The sequence below is a fragment of the Zingiber officinale genome, chromosome 8B, assembly GCF_018446385.1.
Source record: "Zingiber officinale cultivar Zhangliang chromosome 8B, Zo_v1.1, whole genome shotgun sequence".
NCBI lineage: Eukaryota > Viridiplantae > Streptophyta > Magnoliopsida > Zingiberales > Zingiberaceae > Zingiber > Zingiber officinale.
This window is the reverse complement of record NC_056001.1, coordinates 8,785,086-8,805,765: the sequence shown is the minus strand read 5'-3', so window position 1 is coordinate 8,805,765 and position 20,680 is coordinate 8,785,086. Positions and strand designations below refer to the sequence as shown.

General features: G+C 35.2%; 3 protein-coding genes across 3 annotated transcripts; 2 read left to right on the top strand and 1 right to left on the bottom strand.

Annotated features, from left to right (window-relative positions):
- Positions 1 to 159: 159 nt before the first annotated feature.
- On the top strand, positions 160 to 2,913 carry LOC122014341. Its single transcript, XM_042570553.1, has 2 exons — positions 160 to 324; positions 532 to 2,913. Exon 2 carries the CDS (start codon positions 850 to 852, stop codon positions 2,866 to 2,868), a length of 2,019 nt encoding a protein of 672 aa, XP_042426487.1. The 5' UTR covers positions 160 to 324; positions 532 to 849; the 3' UTR covers positions 2,869 to 2,913.
- Positions 2,914 to 5,109: 2,196 nt separating this feature from the next.
- LOC122014342 (putative RING-H2 finger protein ATL69) lies at positions 5,110 to 5,701 on the bottom strand. Its single transcript, XM_042570554.1, has one exon. The coding sequence runs from the start codon at positions 5,699 to 5,701 to the stop codon at positions 5,225 to 5,227; it is 477 nt and encodes a 158-aa protein (XP_042426488.1). The 3' UTR covers positions 5,110 to 5,224.
- Positions 5,702 to 10,242: 4,541 nt separating this feature from the next.
- LOC122017503 (proteasome subunit alpha type-3) lies at positions 10,243 to 20,133 on the top strand. The gene is made up of 10 exons (XM_042575139.1): positions 10,243 to 10,482; positions 10,618 to 10,657; positions 10,738 to 10,821; positions 16,076 to 16,149; positions 16,352 to 16,438; positions 16,523 to 16,607; positions 17,143 to 17,189; positions 17,335 to 17,400; positions 18,711 to 18,801; positions 19,845 to 20,133. Exons 1-10 carry the CDS (start codon positions 10,379 to 10,381, stop codon positions 19,914 to 19,916), a joined length of 750 nt encoding a protein of 249 aa, XP_042431073.1. The 5' UTR covers positions 10,243 to 10,378; the 3' UTR covers positions 19,917 to 20,133.
- The last annotated feature ends 547 nt before the right edge of the window (positions 20,134 to 20,680 follow it).

Sequence of the window (20,680 nt, the reverse complement as noted above, 5' to 3'; positions counted from 1 at the left end):
TATTGATGGAAAAATTTTATAGGTCGGATTAGTTATCCTCAGAATTAGTTAATATAATATATATATATCAAAGTAGAGTCATACTGAGATAAAAAAACTGTTATCGATTGTAAACGAAGTCCGAAGAGATTTTCACTCTTCTGGAGCAGGTAGTTATGATGTTCATTTACTGCTTCAGTTCCTTATATTTTGTGTTGCATTTTTTATTGTGTTAAACATTTCAATCTTTTCTATATTTGGCAATAGGTTATCCAGGCCGTCAAACGTACAGCACGGACTCCTGGAATGAGACCGGGAAAGCCGAAGCTCGGCGTTAATTTAGAGGTTAGAATTGTAATTTTGTATCTCATATAGGAGGTTAGAATTGTAATTTAGAGGTAATTTAGATAGTTAATCTGTCGATTTATTATTATTATTATTATTATTTGGCCGGAATCATCAATTAATCGATGAAAATGCTGTTGGGCTTGTAAAAATGAAAATGCTGTTGGGCTTGTAAAAATGAAAAATGCTGTTGGGCTCGTTTTACAGGAAGAATATGCTTGTGATGAAACGGTTTGGTTGCAGAAGCACAACCCGACAAGACGGCCAGGTTGATATAACTCTCCGGTTTGTTTGACTCCTGAGACTTCTTTTTTCTTTGTTATTTTCTGAAGACTTTTTTTTTTGTCTGCTAGTGCTATTATCTAAGTGAAGGATTAGTTATCCGTCTCTTTAGTTTAGCTCAGCCTGACTACCTTCGATCGCCAGCACAGGTGTCTGATTAATTAATTTAAGCACTGGTCATCTGAAACTCATCGAGTAACTGCACCTGTCGTCGTTCTACCTGCTATGCGATAGAAAATCACAATGCACGGAAGCTGTGCAGTCGACCCATCGGGCTTTTCCCGGCCGTTGCCGGTGATCGGACTCTATGCGGCTGCCGCCTCTGCCATCTGCGCGGTAGCGATGGCCTACGACGCCATTTACGCTGTCTGCCGCCACGACCGCCCCTCGTACCCTGCCGCCATCTTCTCCCTCAATGCGGCCACCATCACCCTCCTCTCCGTCGCCACCAAATTCCCGCTTGACCTCTCCTCTTCCATGCCTTCTCAGTTCGACCAGCTAGCCAAGCTCAGTGGTTCCGCCCTGGTCGCCGCCGCTGCCTGTCACTTTCATCCCTCCCTCGATTCTGTTTCCGACCTCATCGCGCTCGCCATCTTCGTGGCTACTCTCATGGTCGACATCTCGATCCAGGTCTCCACCAGTGTCATCTACGCCTTCGTGCCCGAGCACGTGGCCCTCGTCGTTCTCAACATCGCCCTTCTCTTCGTCCTTTGTTCCTCCGCCCTCTTCGTTCTTGCCACTAAGCGTTCACTAGAGCTCAAGTTCCAGATCTACACCGACAGGGTCATGGCGGGTTTCGATGACTATTTGAACATCACCTCTCTTGAACAGTCCGTGAAGAAGTGCTGGTTGATGGCACGTAGTTGGAGCCATCAACACGTTCTCGGCCGCTCAGCCACCTGCAGGGCATCAGGTTTCTTCGGCCTTATGGCCTGCGTCGTCCTAGTCGAAGCTACTTTGAGGTCCTCTTACATGAGCTTCTGCGAGGGACGGTCGGAGTACAAGCGGTCAGCTGAGGTCGTGTTCTTCTCCCAACTGACTGCAGTCATGGCTGGCACCGTCACTCCAACTTTAAGATTGTTCGATTCTGTCTATCTGACTCGACGATGCTCACATGAGCTCGGAGTGGAGAGTTACTGGACCCAAAAGCTGGATGAGTGGAAACACGATGCATCCTTTCCTTGGACGAATGCATGCGGTTTTAAGAATCTTGTCTTCTGCTTCGTTGTCGGAGTTCAAATCGGATTAGTAGTGGTTTGCAAGACAATATGCTCAGCAGCCAGGTGGATCCATTGCGTCGTTAGAGCTTTGCTTCTCTTCTTCTTTAGAGTTGGAGAGAATGCTGCGGGGCCTCGCGCTCTTTCAGGTACTGCAGCAGAGCTGCGACGACATGTGCAGGATTTGGAAGGGGAAGAAGATGATTTGGTTAATTTCGTGATTCTGATGCAATGCAACGAATTTGAGCGATTGATCAAGAAGGGAGCAGAATACAAACCTTCGTGTCTAATTGAGCTAATATCCAATGTAGAAGGATATGATGCTCAAAATCTGCAAACATTCCTTCACTCTTATATCTCGATGGAATCCTCAAATGTACCACTAGCAGTGGTGGATCGAGCTACCATGTGTTGGGAACTGCCATTGGTGACCCTCACCGCAATCACGGTGGCGCTAGCCAGTATCGATCCTGACTCGGTGCGGAAGCTCCAAAATGGGGTGAGAGAAGGCCTCAAATATGTCAGACACGTCGAAGATTATTTGGGTCATGAAACGTTCATTGACATGAGAATAGCAGCATATAGTCTCTGGCTAGGAGTTGATTTCCAGTACAAGTTGCTCGATCACCCGCTGCGACGACGACGGAGTGCTAATTCCAAGACTATCATCGAAGAACTCAAAAAATTCAGCGAAGGAAATCAAGCCAAATCGGGAAGAGACACCATCATAGCAAAGTGTGTTACCAGAGTGACGGCAATCATACTGCAAGACTATGACGCCAAGTATGGGGCAGAAAATGGAGATCGTCAACTACTGGAGTGGTTAAAAAGCACCATTCGTGGCACGTTGTGTGCGTGTCTGACCAATTTGCCACATATTTTTTTCAACAAATCCTTTTGCGATGGTCTTCAGAAACTAGGGAAGGGCGTTAGGGAAACACCTCTTCTATTGGGGGAGACAAAGGCCATTATCGAAAACCTTGAAACTAAAGGAATGGTCGCTAAGTATCCTCGGGGAAAAAGGTTCATGGAAGAATGGCGGTAGATGGCAAGTTAGAACCCATCCTATCTATTTGACATCAGAAAGAGTTGAGATCCCCTGTCCCCAAAATAGGGTGTCCCCATGTCCTCGTGATGTGCACTGCATCTTTGAGATATGATTTAAAATCGGACGATCATGATGGCCTCGTGATGTGCACTGCATCTTTGAGATATGATTTAACCCGTCCGATCGGCGAGGGGACATGGGGACACCCCATTTTGGGGACAGAGGATCTCAACTCCATCAGAAATGGTTCTACTGCATGGGGCCTCTCCTATTTATCTTTAGGTTATTGTAACAAATGGTCTTCCTTTCTCTTGTTTCCTTTGTTCCGTCGAATTTCCTAAGCTAAGTCAGGAATGGTCCTGCTGTATGTGGGTTCTCCGTTTTATCTTTCAGTTACTTTTAAGATAAGGCCGATTTTAAATTTGGAGGGGCTTTCCTATTCAAAATTTAAAATTTAAGACTGAAGATCTACATGTTAAATTTAGATATTAACATTTCACTAAATAATCCATCAGGTTCCTTATAATTTATTATATCTTTATTTTTTATTATTTTTTCTCCTTTATATTTTTTTATTATCTATAAAATGACAAAGTTAAAGTGAGAATAGAGAAAATAATATTTTAATATTTAAGGAATAGATTTATAAAATTTAAATTTAAGAAATGAATAGGATAACTAATATAAATATTTTTTAAGTAATGTAAATTTTAAAATAAAATCTTTATTTAAAGAATCTGATGTGAATTCTCTAAATGACTAAAATAATTATTAAATGCACTCTATAATAATAATCTTCCGAATAAAAAAAAATAAAATTTGGACAGGATTCGAACTCCATGTGTGTGTTAAAAAAAACAAAACACATTATTAGTCTATATATATATAAAAGAGTCAAACAATATATATACTGGGAAATTTTTTATTTTCTATATAGTAATAATGTTATTAAAAAAATTTGGAGAGTTGTGACCCCTCCGGTTCTAATGTAAAATCACCACTATTGTAAGAAATAGTTTTGAGTTTTGTTGTTAATAGGGTTGTAAATGAGATGAGTTAAATTAAATTTTATAATGTTCAAGTTTGTTTAATAAGATAATTGAGCCAAGTTGAACCTAAAATTGAATCAAATTGTTGAAATAATTTTTCAAGTTTCTTTTTTATGAACTTGAGCGTGGTTCAAACTTAGCTTAAATTTGATTTATTTAGATGTTATCAAATATTTAATTGTTTAAAATTTTTATATTTTAAATTTATTTGATTGATTATTGAGTTTAAAAATATAAACTCATTTATTCATTTTATTTTATTTTTAAATTTAATATATTGATAAGAATTTTATTGATGAATATGATTCACAATATTATTCATGAACACATATGTATTTAACTTTATTCGGTTAATTTAATAAATTATTTAAGTTTATTCAATTTATTGATTTTCTTTGTGTTGAACGAATATAAATATCAATAAACTCTTATTAAATTAAATATCAAATTTATTCATTAACGTCCTATTCATTTATTGTCATAATTGTTTACAAATTCAGCACTCTTCCGTTGATTTTTTGATGTTCCGTGGTCACGCAACTGCTTGCGAATTTCTAACGCCGAGTCCTCATCAAAACCATCAGGACTTTTGAAGTTATCATATTGGTAAGCTTCTCAATATAAATGTTTATAATTCAATATACTTGTTTGATATATTTTGTATATTTACACCTTAAAAAATTAAACTCATATAATTAAGGATCTATATGTTATAAATATTTAAAACTTAAGACGTTTATATCGTTTATACCATCGGTATAAAAGTACATGACATATTAATAAAAACAACTTGATTAAAATGTTAAATATTGAGAAATATATTATTTGTTTTTTATATTAAAAATTTATTTGAATAAAAATTAACTTTAAACTGTTTTTATAAATAGTTATGCATTTTGCGAAAAAAAGTAATATTTTTTATAAAAATTAATTATATAGACATTTTTATTAATTTTTTATTGATAAATATAAATATATTAAAGTAAAAAAAAATCAAATTTAGAAGCCTTTCGGATATTAAACAATCTTCTCCAACGGTATAAATGAACCTACAAATACTCTCTCTTTTTATTTATTATTTATTTTGCGTTTGCTTTTTAAATAATAGTTCTTATTAATACGTCACACCGTTGAAAAGTAATTGTTATTGTTATGATTTCATTGATTTAATAAATGGGACGCAATTTTTTTTAAAAAAAAAACATTATAAGTCAAAAATAACAAATAAAAGGGATAAAATATTAATGATGCTTAACTACCCTCACCGTTCTCAGATCTACTCACGCACCCATCGGAGATCCCCGTCACCGTCGGTGCGCTGCCAGAGGAATCAACTCTGATAGCGGAGTCCCCACCGGCGTCTCCGCCGCTGAGGTCACCGGCGAGCTGCGGCATAGCGGACACGTGGCGCTGACCCGAAGCCACTCGTCGATGCAGGCCGCGTGGAAGCAGTGCCCACACTCCGGCGCTCGCCGGAGTGCTTCTCCGCCCTCGTACTCCGCCAGGCAGATCGGGCATGGCCCAGCCGGAGGAATGCCCCTGCAGACGAACTTCGGGTAGAAGGCATCGACGGCGGGCCCGTCGAGCCCAACTGTTTCCGCGGCGGCGGACGGGGAGGCCGGGAGCGTGGAGGGAGGAGGGGATCGGCCGCTGGCCTTGGCGCGGATGCATAGGTAGGAGGCGAGAAGGATGGTGGAGACGAGGACGAGGGCACCGACGGCGATGGCTATGCCGTAGCCGAGGCCGACGCCGGCGGCGGAGGGCGGCGCATCCGGCCACATGGAAGCTTAATGAGCGAATGGGGAGTTGGAGGCTTTTTGGGGCAGCGTGGCCGGTGCATTAAATTAGGGCCCATCGCATTAATTATTAATTTAATATCATGAGCTTTGCTCATAAAGCTACAATGTTAATAAATGAATTTAGGAAAGACCACTAAAGTAAACTGCAGTGCACTTATCAGGTTTGGTTTCCTTCCTTCACTAAACATCCAGGAACACGACTAGAGCTGACCCCGGGCCTGAACCGGCCCAGATTTGGCTGGGGCTTGTAACTGGATCATCATACTAGTTACCTGTTGATCTGAGTTGTCGGATTGAATCGTAATCAGCCCGGCAAAAATTGACGACCGTTGGTTAACTGTCCGTTCCAAGATTAGTTTTTCAGCGGGGGATGGAAATGATTATTTTAGATATTTTTTCGGTTAAAATTATTTAATTATTTTTTGATTAATGATTATTGATCTCGTCAGGAAGCTAAGTCAGATGGGAGAGCCGACGACGAGGGGTAAGGATGTTGACGTTACAAGAGCATTGCATGTTTTTCTACCTTCCAACGGAATGGGGTGGGGTGAATGAAGGGCGCTAATGGTACTCACGAATTTGTGCATACATAGAGAGATCACACAAGAATGTTAGAGTGAGAACCTTGAAAGATGTCTCATGCGCAGGGCCTCCGAAGTTCAAATCAGGAGCAGCACAAAGTGAAAAGTCTAGAAAGAAGATGCACAATAGTACTACAGTAGATACGTATATGTGCGCGTACTTGGTCAACGGAGATGATCTTCTTTTTTATGCTACCTCTCATAACCTCCACAATAATGAGGTATCAGAGAATGTTAGGTGTCAGGGTATGTCGGGTGATGGATGAAGTACGACGAATTCCCATTGGGTAAAGGAAGGTTCCGCCTTATGCAAGTGACCGAGTATTGAAATATTCCCTAATGAATAGTCGTTATTCTCTGACAAGTTGTTGAGATTCTCTGATAGTATTGCCTCCTGATAATAATCTGACAAGCGTTGGGGACGACTAGGAGTTGACTGGGGTGGTGCTCAGGAGAAATGAGGGGATTGAGCCCTGGAAGACCGATCGAGAGTTGACTAGAGCGGTGCTCAGGAGAAATGAGGGGGATTGAGCCCAGAGGGACTGCCCAGCTAAGAAGCCAACCGGGAGTTGACTAGAGCGATGCTCAAGAGAAGTGAGAGGACTGAGTCCCAAGGGCCCAACCAGCTAAAAAGCCAACCGAGAGTACTCTGGGGCGATGCTTAGGAGAAGTGAGAGGACTGAGCTTTGGAGACACGACCAACTAAGAAATTGATCAGAAGTTGACTGGAGCAGTGTCCAAGAAAAGTGAGAGGACTAAGTCCTAGAGCCCAACTAGCTAAGAAGTCGATCGATAGTAGCCTGGGGTGGTGCCCAAGAAAAGTGAGGAGACTGAACCTTAGGGGCCCGACTAGCTAAGAAATTGACCGAGAGTTGATTGGAGTGGTGTCTAGGAGAAGTGAGGGGACTAAGCCCTAGGGCTCGACCAGCTAAGAAACCGACCGGGAGTAGCATGGGGTGATTCCTAGGAGAAGTGAGGGAAATGAGTTCTGGGCCCGACCAGCTAAGAATTCGACTGGGTGTAACTTGGAGCAGTGCCTAGGAGAAGCGAGGGGACTGAGCCCTGGGGTCCGACCAGCTAAGAAACTGATCGGGAGTATATCGAGAGCATGCTTATGAGGTGGGAGAGCCAAGTCCCAGATGACCTTCATAGCCTTAACAGTTGCTTTCCTTTTGGGACCAAGCCAAGAACTTCCCAGCTTTGACTGCCACCTCTCTTTGACTTTTGACTGTGACGTCATCTTGATTATTAACCTCCCATGTTACCAGGGTCTTCCATTATATGTCATATTAACTATGATTTAGTGTTTGTTACTATCCAAACTCTATAAATATTAATAGAAAGTTTATTTCATCATTTACACACACATTTTGTCTACTCATTCTCAATTTCACATTCTCTATACGTTTTCAACTCTTAGCCTATATTTTTATGCACTTTTATTTCCAACTTTCAACTATAATGGGAGGAGGTCATAGAGGTTCATCATTTCAATCTCGAAGGGGAAAGGAAATAGTAAATTCACATAAGAACTCCAATATTCAATCCATTGATAATAAGACCAAGTACCTTCCGACATCCGAAATACTAGGAAGTACCGATGTTAAGAAAATGAAAAAGGATAAAAAATAAAATAAAATAACTTTAAAAAAGAAAAATGACCTAAGAAATAAAAAAAACATTAAAAAGAAAAAAAAGGAAAAACGTAAATAATAATAAAAATAATTAAAAATGTAAAAAATAAATAAATAATAGAAAAAGGTAAATGTTTTTAAAAAAATTAAAAAAAGTAAAAAAAATTAAAAAGTAAAAAATAGGGAAAAAAAATAAAAAAAAGAAGTAAAAATGAAATAAAAATAAAAAAGTAAAAAAAAAATATTTTTTTAAAGAAAAATCATAAAAAATTAAAATAAAAAATAAAAAAAACACATAAAAATAAAGAAAAACATGAAAAAATAAAAAGTAAAAAAATATTAAAAATTATCGAATTTAAATAATAATAATAATATGTATAGTAAAATATTAAATTAGGTTATTCATTAAAACCTTTAAACAAATAAGTTTTTGTTCCATTACTTAAGTTGAATAATACAATATTTGGTTCTATATTTTTTCTCTAATCACATAAACAAGGTTATACATGATAACTTGAATCAAACACACTCATAGAGTTTTTTATTAATCACATGCTGCTTATAACATCACACAATTATTATGTTTAATTTTAGAAAAATATAGATTAACTCATAAAATATTTTTAATATCATTAGATAATACTAGTTCTAATACTAATACTACTTGTCTAACATATCTAAAATTTGTCTATCAATCTTATATTGACGGTTTATTTTTTAAATTCGTTATGTATAATATGTTTTAAATTTTTGTGTACAAGATAGATTAAAATTTTTAGAAAATCATATTAAACCAATTATGATTGTAATTTTTTATTTATGGTTGTATCCATCTATAATAAAACAATATGATAAATTTTGTAAAACTAAGGAAATGGGATTAAAAATTTTTCCACGGGAGCAGATCTCCTGGTCCATAAATTGCGGACCAGGGGATGATCCACTACATGTGGACCTTTGATTTGAATGAACCCTACTTATTTAAAGATGGGGTCCATTCAAATCAAAGGTCCAGATCAGTGGATCATCCCCTGGTCCGTAATTTACGGACCAGGAGATCCCTGCTCTTTTTCCACCCTAGTAGAATGTTGGAATTCAACATATTAATTATTATAAGATTCATTTCAATATAAAATTTTATTATATTCATATTTTACATAAAAAATTAATACTAATATATATTTATTTTTACAACAATAAAATATTTATGATAATATTTGTGAAATATTAAAAATATTTAACAATGTAACTGAATAACTTTTTAGTGTTTATTATCTCACTGATTATTTAGCTTTAAAGAATTTTTCTAGCATAATATTAGTTTTAAATGAATAATTAATATTAAATCTTTGTGTTTTTACATATTAGATATAAAAATTAAATGATTTAAATTAGAAATTTTAGTAGATATGTTAACTTTTGTATTTTGTATTATGATGCTTTAATTCCATTTAATTTTTATTTTTATTGATATAGTTAATATTATATAATATTATAATTTATTTATATTATATATTATTATGTAAAATATGGAATACAAATTAATATTTCCAAACCACAATAAACTACTAATAGTAATTTAAATTTACAAAGCACAACTTTTATTGAAAGAACAAACAAAATATTTACTAGGATCCTTAAGTTATCATATAGAAACTTAAGAATTATTTTACGATTTATTTTGATTTTAATAAAGCAAATAGTGAAAATTTTGGTATCCTAAAGTAATGGTCATAGAGGCTCAAAGTTTTCCCGTCCCTCTTCACGATCGTTAAAGAAATTTTAGTTTGTCCAGTATTAACTAGTATTGTGGATTAGACATTCAGTGCTGACGGTAACATATCAAATGAACGACGATCGACTTTATCTCTCGATTCATTAGAAGTCCAAGCATTATTCGACGATTAGATCGGAGCTGATAAAATATTTAAAGGAATGTAATTTTTAGATGACGAAATCGAAGATTTTGATACCAAAAGAATGAATATAATGTGAACGGAAAATAAAAGTAAGTAACAACGTCCGATATAAAAGGATAAAAATATAAAAGAACTACGTAGACTTTGATTTATTTATAATTTAAAAGAATATATAGACAATTTAAGTTACTATAAGTTATTTTTTAAAATAAATTTTAAAATTTTAATTTTTAATATAATAATCTTTAACTGTGATATATTATTAATTAAATCAAAAATCCTAAATCCTGAACTAAAACGTTAAAATTAAGAATCAGGTGGAACCGAGTTTAGAACCGTCGGACTGTAATAAATTTCAAATCGTAGTAAGGTCTTAACAGACCCGTCCAGAAGCATACTGATGCTCTTTATATATCTCTTGTGCCGCACGAAAGTACGAAACCCTTCGGAGTTCGGCCACAAAGTACTTGCTCTCGCAAGCCAATTTGATCTCGAAGGCGTAGCGATCGGAGGAGGCTTAGCGCGATGAGTAGCATCGGCACAGGCTATGATCTCTCTGTCACCACATTTTCGCCCGATGGGAGAGTCTTTCAGATCGAGTACGCTGCCAAAGCTGTCGACAATAGTGGGTTCGCTCCACTCCCTTCCCTTTCTCCTCCTTTCTCTAGATTTTCCCTCGATCCAGTTCTAGGGTGTTTATCGTTTTGGGTGTTTGTCTAAGGTAAAGTTGTTTTTATTGCTTCTATTTTTCTTGGGCGTCGCAGGACTGTGATTGGAATCAAATGTAAGGATGGAATCGTGATGGTATGTTTCTGAGAACTTGGTTTTTGTTTTCTGTCCTCATGTTGTTCGTGAGTAGTGGATTGATGTTTGCTGGGAATTAGGGTGTGGAGAAGTTGATTTCATCGAAGATGATGTTAGCGGGATCCAACCGGAGGATCCATGCGGTTCACCGCCATTCTGGCATGGTAAGCTTACACATGTTAAGTGGGTTCATCATTCGCTTTCTGTACCACAGATATAAATCTTTCTTGTATTTTAGTCGTGTTTGAGCATATGGAGTTTAGCTTTCTCGGTGAAAGGAGGTGGGATGCTTATAGTGATTACATTAACTTGATAAAGCCTGATCAGTCATGTTGGCTGCAACTACAAGAAGTGGCGTGTGGATCCACTACAGCAAAAAAATACAGTTTACTGACGTTAAATCATCCCATTGCCCACACTATTATGTGCCGGCATGCAAGATTAACAGAGTTGTAATATGCTCTGTAGAGAATCAAAAAAGATTCAGTAATCGTGGTGTTGAACTTTTTTCTACCAACTCAGCAAATGGTATTGTTGCCGTGCCTAGGGGAAAAACTCCGCATTGGCAAATGATTGATACCTCAGTACAATTTGATGCTTTTTGAAATGCCAGTAAAATAAAGCATCGACAAATTATAATTTTGCTGTAGTTGGAACTATTTACTTCAACCATGTCATTGTGGGTCATGGGTAGATGGACCAGATATTGATACTGACTTTACATTTCCTTGTATGATCTTTAATTTTAAATATGTGAACTCTTAGCCTTACTTTTTGGTTAAGAATGGACATCACATTTCTTGATTAATTATGTCTGGTGTGAGGAAGAAGTTGATTGATGATCTGCCAATTCACTTGGAATTATATTCTTATGAGGGTTATCTATTTGTATTGCACGGGTAATCACAATTATATACTTGTGCTTCATGTCTTCCCCTGATTGTGATAGTGCTCAAAACCTGGTTATAAAAATGCCAGGGTGCAGCATCTTTAAGTGTAATGGTGGTGAACATCGTTAATGTTCCATCAAATAGTCTGTGTATTTATGAAATTTGAAAATTTTCAAGATGAGTTCCTTGTTGCAATGTACTTATATCATGCTAATACTTGATAGTAATATCAGGAAAATATGAAATAAGAATGCAACTCGAACTGATTAACTACACACTTGCAATGATATGCGTGATTGATATTGGAATTATCCTATGGGGCATGGTTATTACAAAGTTGATTTTGTTTCCATTTGAAATACATTATATAATACCTCCAATATTTGTATTTGTTATTTTACGTCACTGATGCTTTTTTAATGAACTAGAGTTATTTTGCGGATACTTGATGTGATAATTTCTTTATATGTATGCTTTGTATTTTATACCGTTCATTGATGATTGATAAAAGAGGAGGGTTGTGTTAGGTTACCAACTAGCATTAAAACTATGACATATTCAATGAATGGATCCATTAAACTATTGTACTAATGCTAGGTTGTTCTCTAGAAGGAACACATTGCGGGGTCCGACTGTAACATCTCAGCAAAGACTGCTACATCTAAATATGCCAGAGTTCGCATTGTAGGGTCCGACGGTAACGTATCGGCAATGACCGCTACATTTTCATGAGAACTTAGGTATAGCGTTAAATTGGCAAAATTTCTCACACCATATATTGGATAAGAACAAATATGTAGGAAAACTAATAATCTAAGATTTAGAATATACAAAAATAGGAACCCTAAATCAATTGAGATAATATATGATGATTAGGAGAAGAATTAGTATTTTGTCTGTACAAGAGACAAAATGAGTAGGCGAAAAGGCAAAATTGATAGAGAACTCGGGTTTTAAGTTATGATACATAAAAAAAGAGTAAAGCAAGAAATGAAGTAGGTATTGTTGTAGATAGTTCGTTAAAAGATGAAGTTGTAGGAATAGTTAGAAAAGGGGATAAAATTATAACCCTTAAGATAATAGTGATGAAAGAAACTATTAACATAATTAGTGTATATGCATCGCATGTAGGATTAGATGAAGCTACTAAATCAAGGTTTTGGGATGACTTAGATGAAATATTACAAAACATTTTGCCAAATGAATTGATTTTAATAAGAGGCGATCTAAATAAGCATGTTGGAGTGAAAAATGAGAAATATGAGAGAGTACATGGGGGTTATGAGTTTGGAATGAAAAATGAGAATGGGAAAATTATATTAGATTTTGCAATAACATATGACCTTATATTGGCTATTACATTTTTTAAGAAAAGAGAAAAACATTTAGTCACGTGCATAAGTGGGAATAATAAATGACAAATTGATTTTCTTATAGTTAAGAAGAAGGATAGAAAAATTTGTAAAGATTGCAAGGTCATCCCCGGAAAAAGCTTAAATACCTAACATAGGTTAGTAGTGTGTTGAATATATGCCTCAAATATAATATTAATAGAAAGAAAATATATACGACTCCTAAAATTAAATGGTGAAAGTTAAAGGATGGGAAGCAAATTATATCTAAGGAGAAGGTAGAAGTACAAGCATTAGATGAAATATACGGTGACTCTAATAGGACATGGGATAAGATGATATCAAAGTTGAAAATAGTAGCTAAGAGTGTACTTAGTAAGCCAAAAGGACATGCACCACTAAGTAAGGAATCTTGATGGTGGAATGAGAAAGTATAAGAGAAAGTGAAGGAAAAACGAATAGCTTATAAGGAATTATATATTTGTAAGAACGAGGAAAACTTAAAAAATATATAATAGCCAAGAAAGAAGCGAAGAAAGTAGTGAATGAAGCAAAAAAATGAAACTTTTGAATGATTATATAAAAAATTAGATACAATAGAAGGGGAAAGTGACATTTATAGAATAGCTAAAGTAAGTGAAAGGAAAACAAGAAATCTTATTCAAATAAAATGTATTAAAGATTAATGTAATAGGGTACAAGTAAACGATGGAGAAATAAAAAAGCGGTGAGAGAGGTATTTTTATCAACTTTTTAATGAAGATTTAGGTGATCAACTTTACTTAGGTAATTTAAGTAGGTCAAATGAGTATAGAAATTTAAATTTTTATCGTAGAATTCAAACTTCAGAAGTAAAACAAGCTTTAAATAAGATGCACAATAAAAAAGCCGTTGGGTCAGATGATATTCCGATAGAGGTATGGAAGTGCCTAGGGAAATAAGGTATTGAATAACTTGCAAAATTATTTAACATGCTATTGAAAACGAAAAAAATACCTGATCAATGGAGGATAAGTACTCTAGTTCCCTTGTATAAGAACAAGAGAGACGTATAAAATTGTGCAAACTATAGGGTATTAAACTAATGAGTTTTACCATGAAACTTTAGGAAAAAGTAATACAAAAAAAGATTAAGGAAGGAGATCTCAATGACCGAAAATCAATTTGGGTTTATGCTTGGATGGTCGGAAATAGAAACTATACATTTTCTTAGACAATTAATTGAAAAATATCGGGAGCAAAAAAATAAGATCTACACATGTATTCATTGATTTAGAAAAAGCTTATGATAGAGTCTCAAGAGAAATTATATGGAAAATTCTAGAAAAGAGAGGTGTTAACATAACATATATTGAATTAATTAAGGATATGCACAAGGACGTAACGATAAAGACTTCATGCGGAGTAACTGAAACATTTTCAATAAAGATAGGGTTACATCAAGGATCAGTTCTAAGTCCCTATCTTTTTACGCTAATTATACCGTGGTGCATGTTGTTTGTAGATGATATTGATTTGGTAGATGAGACACGTAAAGGAGTAAATGCTAAACTAAAATCTGTGTGAGAAATACTAGAAGAGAAAAGTTTTAGACTTAGTAGAATAAAGACAGAATATATGAAATTTAAATTTAGCAATATTAGACATAATGAGATAATTGTTAAGATAGGAGATGACGAGTTGCCTAGAACTGAGAGCTTTAGATATTTAGGATCATCAAAATGATGGAGGGATTAAGAGAGATGTCTTACATAGAATATAAGTAGGATGGTCAAAATGGAGGAGAGCGTCGGATGTTTTATGTAACTGTAAAGTACCTCTAAAACTTAAAAGAAAATTCTACAAAACCGTAATTAGACCTACTATGTTGTATGGAGCTGAATGTTGGGCTATGACTCGAGCACATGAGCAGAAGATGAGAGTTGCTAAAATGAGGATTTTAAGGTGGATGTGTGGACATACGAGAATGAACATAATAGGAATAAAAGCATTAGAGAGAAAGTCGGAGTTGTATCTATTGAGGGAAAACTCCAAAAGATATGTTTAAGATGGTACGGGCATGTACTTAGACGACCAATAAATGCTTTAGTTAGGCAATATGAAACTATGACAAACATGCATATCAAATGAGAAAGAGGAAGACCAAAAAAGACTTGGTTAGTAATAATAAAATAAAATAAAATGTATTTAAGTATAGATGATGATATAGTATGAGATAGAGCTCGATGACGTAAAAGGAATAGCCGACCCCAACTAGTGGGATAAAAATTGATTGTTGTTGTTGTATTGATGATTGATAAATCATGAAAATAATAGAATTAATTTGTTTCTTTATAATAACTTGTTTTTTGCTGGCAATTCTCATTGCTATGTATGTTTCATGATAAGATGGTTAAACTGTCACTAGTTGTCTTCATATCATCAACATAGTGTATTTACCATAATGATTTTCTAAATATACCAAAAAACAACATGCTTACTTTTTACATTGGCATACTCTTGGTTCAAAATCTGATTTATAATTATCTCATTCTGTACTATTATTGGTGTGATGGAACTGTAACCATTCTGTGTTGTTGACAAAATTTTATTTTCACCTTGACAATGGTTATGTCTCCAAGTAAGTTCTAGGGCATGGAAAAAGAATTATCCAGTATACTATGTGCTTCTTTTTGTCTCAGCAAAATTTTTCTAGTGGCATGTTTCACTTACATATATTTCTCACTTATATTATATTCAAGAGTAATCATTGAGGGCCCCACGGGGCACAATGCGGTGGTAAGCGGCAAGGATGATTCCCATGCAACGAGGATTCAAATCTCATGCTGGTCATTTCTTACAGAGTTTGAACCACAGGTGATGCTGGGGTGCCATGCCAGGACCCACTTGCGCTTTCTGAATTTACCTAGTGGCCGGTCTATGGGGCCGGGCAGTCCACCTCCAAGACTAGTTGGACCAGAGGCCTAGATACCTTGGATTACCAAAAAAAAAAAAAGAGTAATCATTGGGGAATAGTTCTAATTCAAATTATTCAGAGCAAGGTTCTTTGGTATAGCCATTTAATAATCCAGTGCACACACACCATTCTGTATTCAATTAATATAACTTGCAAAAATTCTTTAATCACATGATGGTAATTCTTTTAGAGGCTCAAGTCACTGTGACTGTGAATGCAGGCTGTGGCTGGCTTAGCAGCTGATGGTAGGCAAATTGTTGCACGAGCAAAATCTGAAGCAGCAAGTTATGAGAGGTCTGTAAAGAACTGATCCTATAAGTTCATATAGACAATAATTAAGATGCTACATGTAATGTAAATATATTATTCATCTTTTAATTAATTAGTATCTGCATTAACTAATTGATTCTAAAGATTCACTATGCAACTTTTCACACATTATATGGAAATAACATTAGCCGTTTGACATACATTTCAATTTCTACAACATGTGCAGAGTATACGGGGAACCCATACCTGTCAAGGAGCTTGCAGATCGTGTTGCAAGTTATGTTCATCTTTGTACACTCTATTGGTGGCTCAGGTAGGATTATACTCCCTTGATTTTTGGTGCTTATTTCTGAAGATTATCATATGCATGATGACAATGTTTGTCTTGCTGTTGTAGACCTTTTGGCTGTGGGATTATTCTTGGTGGTTATGACAGAGAGGGACCTCAGTTATACATGATTGAACCCTCTGGAATATCATATGTAAGTTCTCATATTTGTCTATAAACATTTTACTGGAGTCTCTACATAGATTATATACTTCTCTTGTACAACCAAACAACATCAACAAACAAAACTATGATTATCAACTATTTGGATTTGGCACTACGGATCTCCAACTTTATGTAAAGGCTATCTCATTAATAGTATCCATATGCTTTATCTTACCTTAAATTATGTTAAGTTATCTTTGGTCTCTTTTTATGACTCATCGCTTCAACTCGAATGGATTTTACATATCCAATTATAAAATTTATTAGTCATCTTTGAAGATATATATAGCATCTTCAATTATTTTTTTAATACTACCCCTCTTTCTAAGATTTTCTTGTGCTATGTTTCTGCTACAAGTAGAACAAGGGAAGAGGTTACATGAAGTTTCATGGTGGCTTCATATTCCTTGGCATTAAAAATTAAATTTTGTATAGCATTCTGTGGGGAGTTTACTAATGTCTCCAACATCATGAAGTTTCTATAAGTGGCTAAATATGTGCTTGTTAAATGTGCAACCATGCAGAGATATTTTGGTGCTGCTATTGGAAAAGGAAGACAGGCTGCTAAAACGTAATTGAATTTGCAACATGAATTTTTTTATTTGCAAGTCATGCGATGAAAAAAAATCAGTCATTTCTAAATCAATTCTTTTTTCTGTGAACAGCTAGTTATTTTTTTTTTTTTCAACCTAATATTCCTATTTTTCTTACTCAAGAGAGATAGAAAAGCTGAAGCTTTCTGAGATGACCTGCAGGGAAGGAGTGATTGAAGTAGCCAAGATGTAAGTTGTGTCCTATTTCAGCTCTCTCAGGATTTCCAACAGAGAATCCTGCTATGTTGTTTGATTATTTACTTCCATTGTAGAAATTATAGACTTTGGGTTATCTTATTAATTATTTTGGTAGTTGGAAGTCTCTTTTGTGTGCCTTCCCAACTAACCGAAGAACCTAATAAAACAACTAAACTATGCTAAGTGGCCTTGTCACATCTTATAATTGTTGTCTGGATTTATCAAAACTTCAAACTTGCCCCCACAAGTTGTCATTCATTGTGCAGGGCCTTTTATTCCTTGGAATCAGTTCCTTGGTGTATGCTGTTTGTTAGTTTATCAAAGGAAATGTTTGATTTGGATTGTCAAGGATTTGCACAGAGATAATTGTTTGTGTCAAGGTAGAAGGTGGTTATGTCCTTATGTTGCATAGCAACTACCGAGTAACATGAATGTGGGCATCTTGGGCCATTGTTACAACATTTATTCAACCAGAGGACTAGTGGCCTTATAAGTGCTAGCTGTAACTCTATGATGAGATTCTGGTGCGATGTCTGATCATATTTGAACAATATTAGGTATACTAATCTGAGAAAAAAAATCCACAATTTTCCTGTTTATTAGGTTTACTAATATGTTTTTTTACTAAAAAGACTGCTGTCCAAGTTAGTCTGGTTTTCTACAGTTTATTTGGAAAAATGGATGTTCTGTAAGTTCATTATTCATAAATATATCTAATTTCATTCTTGGATCTGCAACTCTTAGTTTAGAAATTATCCTACATTATCCTTGTTGAGTTTCATACACTAATTATTGGATATCTTTACTAATGTCTATAGATCTGTTAATTTGTTTACACTTGTCTTAGTTTCTTATCATATTAGTTAAACATGTGAATGAAACTTGATTATTCTCTGTTCTCATCAAGTACTAGATTAGAGATTCAACATCAATAAATCTATAGTACTTGTGGAGAAAAGTGACAATTTATGGGTCCTCCTAATTGACCACCTTGATTTGTGAATATTGTGTTCTTTGTTGCTCAATTATATTTCTGAATATTACTAGATAAGTTGAGCACTCGTGGTTAATTTGTGTGACGGTCTACTGGTTTTTGTTATTTTGGTATCTCAATTAACTCTTAACACGTTAGGATACTAGGAGAAAGACTCTTATCTAACTAAATGATACAGCTCAATATCCCAAAGGAGAAGAGAGCTTTAATGACTTTTTTATATTTGTTTTCTGGATATGTTTTATTTCCGGAACTTAATGCAAATTGAAATTGATATTTGCATTGTTTTCCTTGTATTTCCAAGCAGAATTTTTGGAGTGCACGATGAAGCAAAGGACAAAGCATTTGAGTTAGAAATGAGCTGGGTCTGTGATGAATCAAACCGCCAGCATCAGAAGGTAGCTGTTGTTAATTGGACTTGTTAATTTTAGACAGTAATTTAGTTAGAGCTGTCTAGTAATGTTTATTTCCTGTTCTTTTTCTGTACCATGAACTTTCTTATGCATAAAGAAAGCCACTTTTACAATTACCTTGAATTGTCTATTTACTTTTTTTTCTTTGATCATGCAAATATGGTAGAATATAGTTCTCATTTGTTTGCTGATGCCTTCTATTCTGCCATACATCACGATTCCTCCTTATTGGTTGCCCAAGTCTCCTGTGGAACATCCTAATGAATAGGCTTTTGGCAATACTATCACAACTGTTAAAAACCAAACTAATTTAGGTACATTGGTTCATTGATTTTACTAATTCTGCTTTTTTGTCTGAATGACCTCAATCACTGATTAGTTGCATAATAATCGTTTGACGCTGTATGTGTCCATAAATTTTGCAATTGTTCTATAGTTATGGGCAAACTAAAGTTATATGTTGACCTGAGCTGGAGCTTTGAGCAGCTTTGCTTGTTGGATAGGATTTGGGATATTAATCCTTCCTGTCCAAATAGTTTTGCTTCAGACAATTCTCAATTAACTCCCTTTTAAGATATTTTGAACAAAGAAAATGAAGTTTCTTTTTCATATGTGCCTATGGCCTTTCCCAACAAATTTGTATTTTATCATGTTACAAACTCTAGCTCTTGTCATTAACCTAAATATTGTCTTCTTTTTTTTTTAAGTAAACACATTTTCTGAAAGCTTATTGCGCTGCATTTCCTGAAGCATACAGTCGCACCATGCTCATTTCCTTTTCTTTATAGCAACACGATACAACAACAACTACCATGGTGGGTTATAGAAAACATGATATTTCAGGCAAATAGTTTTTATAATATTTATAGAAACAGGATATTACAAGAAAATTACTTGTCTGCAATATATACTTCTCTTTATTTTTCTAAACTTCTCTAATTCATGTTTTTCCTCATTAGTCTCATTTATACCCTTTATTCGATATTTCATGGCGTTCTTTTTAAAGTACAAGACATTTATTGTCATAGGTTCCAGACGAACTCTTGGAGCAAGCCAAGGCGGCTGCAAAAGCTGCATTGGAGGAGATGGATGCAGATTAGGGCAAATATTTTCATTTCGTATCTTAGTTTGGCATTTGTAATATAACCATTGTTGACGGTTTTGACAAGGGAATCCGTGTTGCTTGTGTTATTCATTGTATGCTAGCGAATACATTTGCTCTGCAGCCAGAGAAATAGTTTCAATTCCTGCAGTCTCTGAACCAGTATATTCGTTACACATGATTCAAATGTTAGGTGGCGTTCCTTGAACCCTGAACTTAGTTTCTATGGTTGGTTGCCCTCCCTGTCAGTTATCTAGCTTCAATTTACAGTTTATGAACTTTGCAATATAACAGTGTTAAATATTTGCTGTCATCTTAAAATCAAGAACTTGCTTTTCTTGCTCTTCTATTGCTAATATTTCCTAGATGGTTTTATTTGTGCTGAACAGGCATTTCCTTTTGTTTCCTTGTTGGAGAACATTTCTTTAGTTTGTGGATCTGCCTGCTTTAATTTATTAAGGTTGATGGGTGAGGTAGCTAAGTCATTTTTTTTCTTAGTCCAACCAATGGGTCTATTCGAATGAATTTATTAAACTTGATGAGCGGAGTAATCTAGTGACACCAATCTAAGCAAATTGATCGATTTAATTAGTCCAATAAATTAACATTGGGCAGGGTAGGTACAACCTGTAGGTAAATGATCAATTTAATTGATCTAATCAATCCTCTTGATCCAAATAGTCTAGTCTATCTGAATATTGACAAACCATGGATAAGAAAAGAAATACTTCATAAAAAATGAAGTATAGAAAGGAGATTTAT

Bases quoted from the DNA above. Each gene is read 5' to 3' on its own strand.
- LOC122014342 (XM_042570554.1), bottom strand. From the start codon at position 5,701: ATGTGGCCGGATGCGCCGCCCTCCGCCGCCGGCGTCGGCCTCGGCTAC.
- LOC122014341 (XM_042570553.1), top strand. From the start codon at position 850: ATGCACGGAAGCTGTGCAGTCGACCCATCGGGCTTTTCCCGGCCGTTG.
- LOC122017503 (XM_042575139.1), top strand. From the start codon at position 10,379: ATGAGTAGCATCGGCACAGGCTATGATCTCTCTGTCACCACATTTTCG. The intron at 16,150-16,351 runs GTCTGTAAAGAA...CAACATGTGCAG, and splicing joins GAAGCAGCAAGTTATGAGAG to AGTATACGGGGAACCCATAC. The intron at 16,439-16,522 runs GTAGGATTATAC...TTGCTGTTGTAG, and splicing joins ACACTCTATTGGTGGCTCAG to ACCTTTTGGCTGTGGGATTA.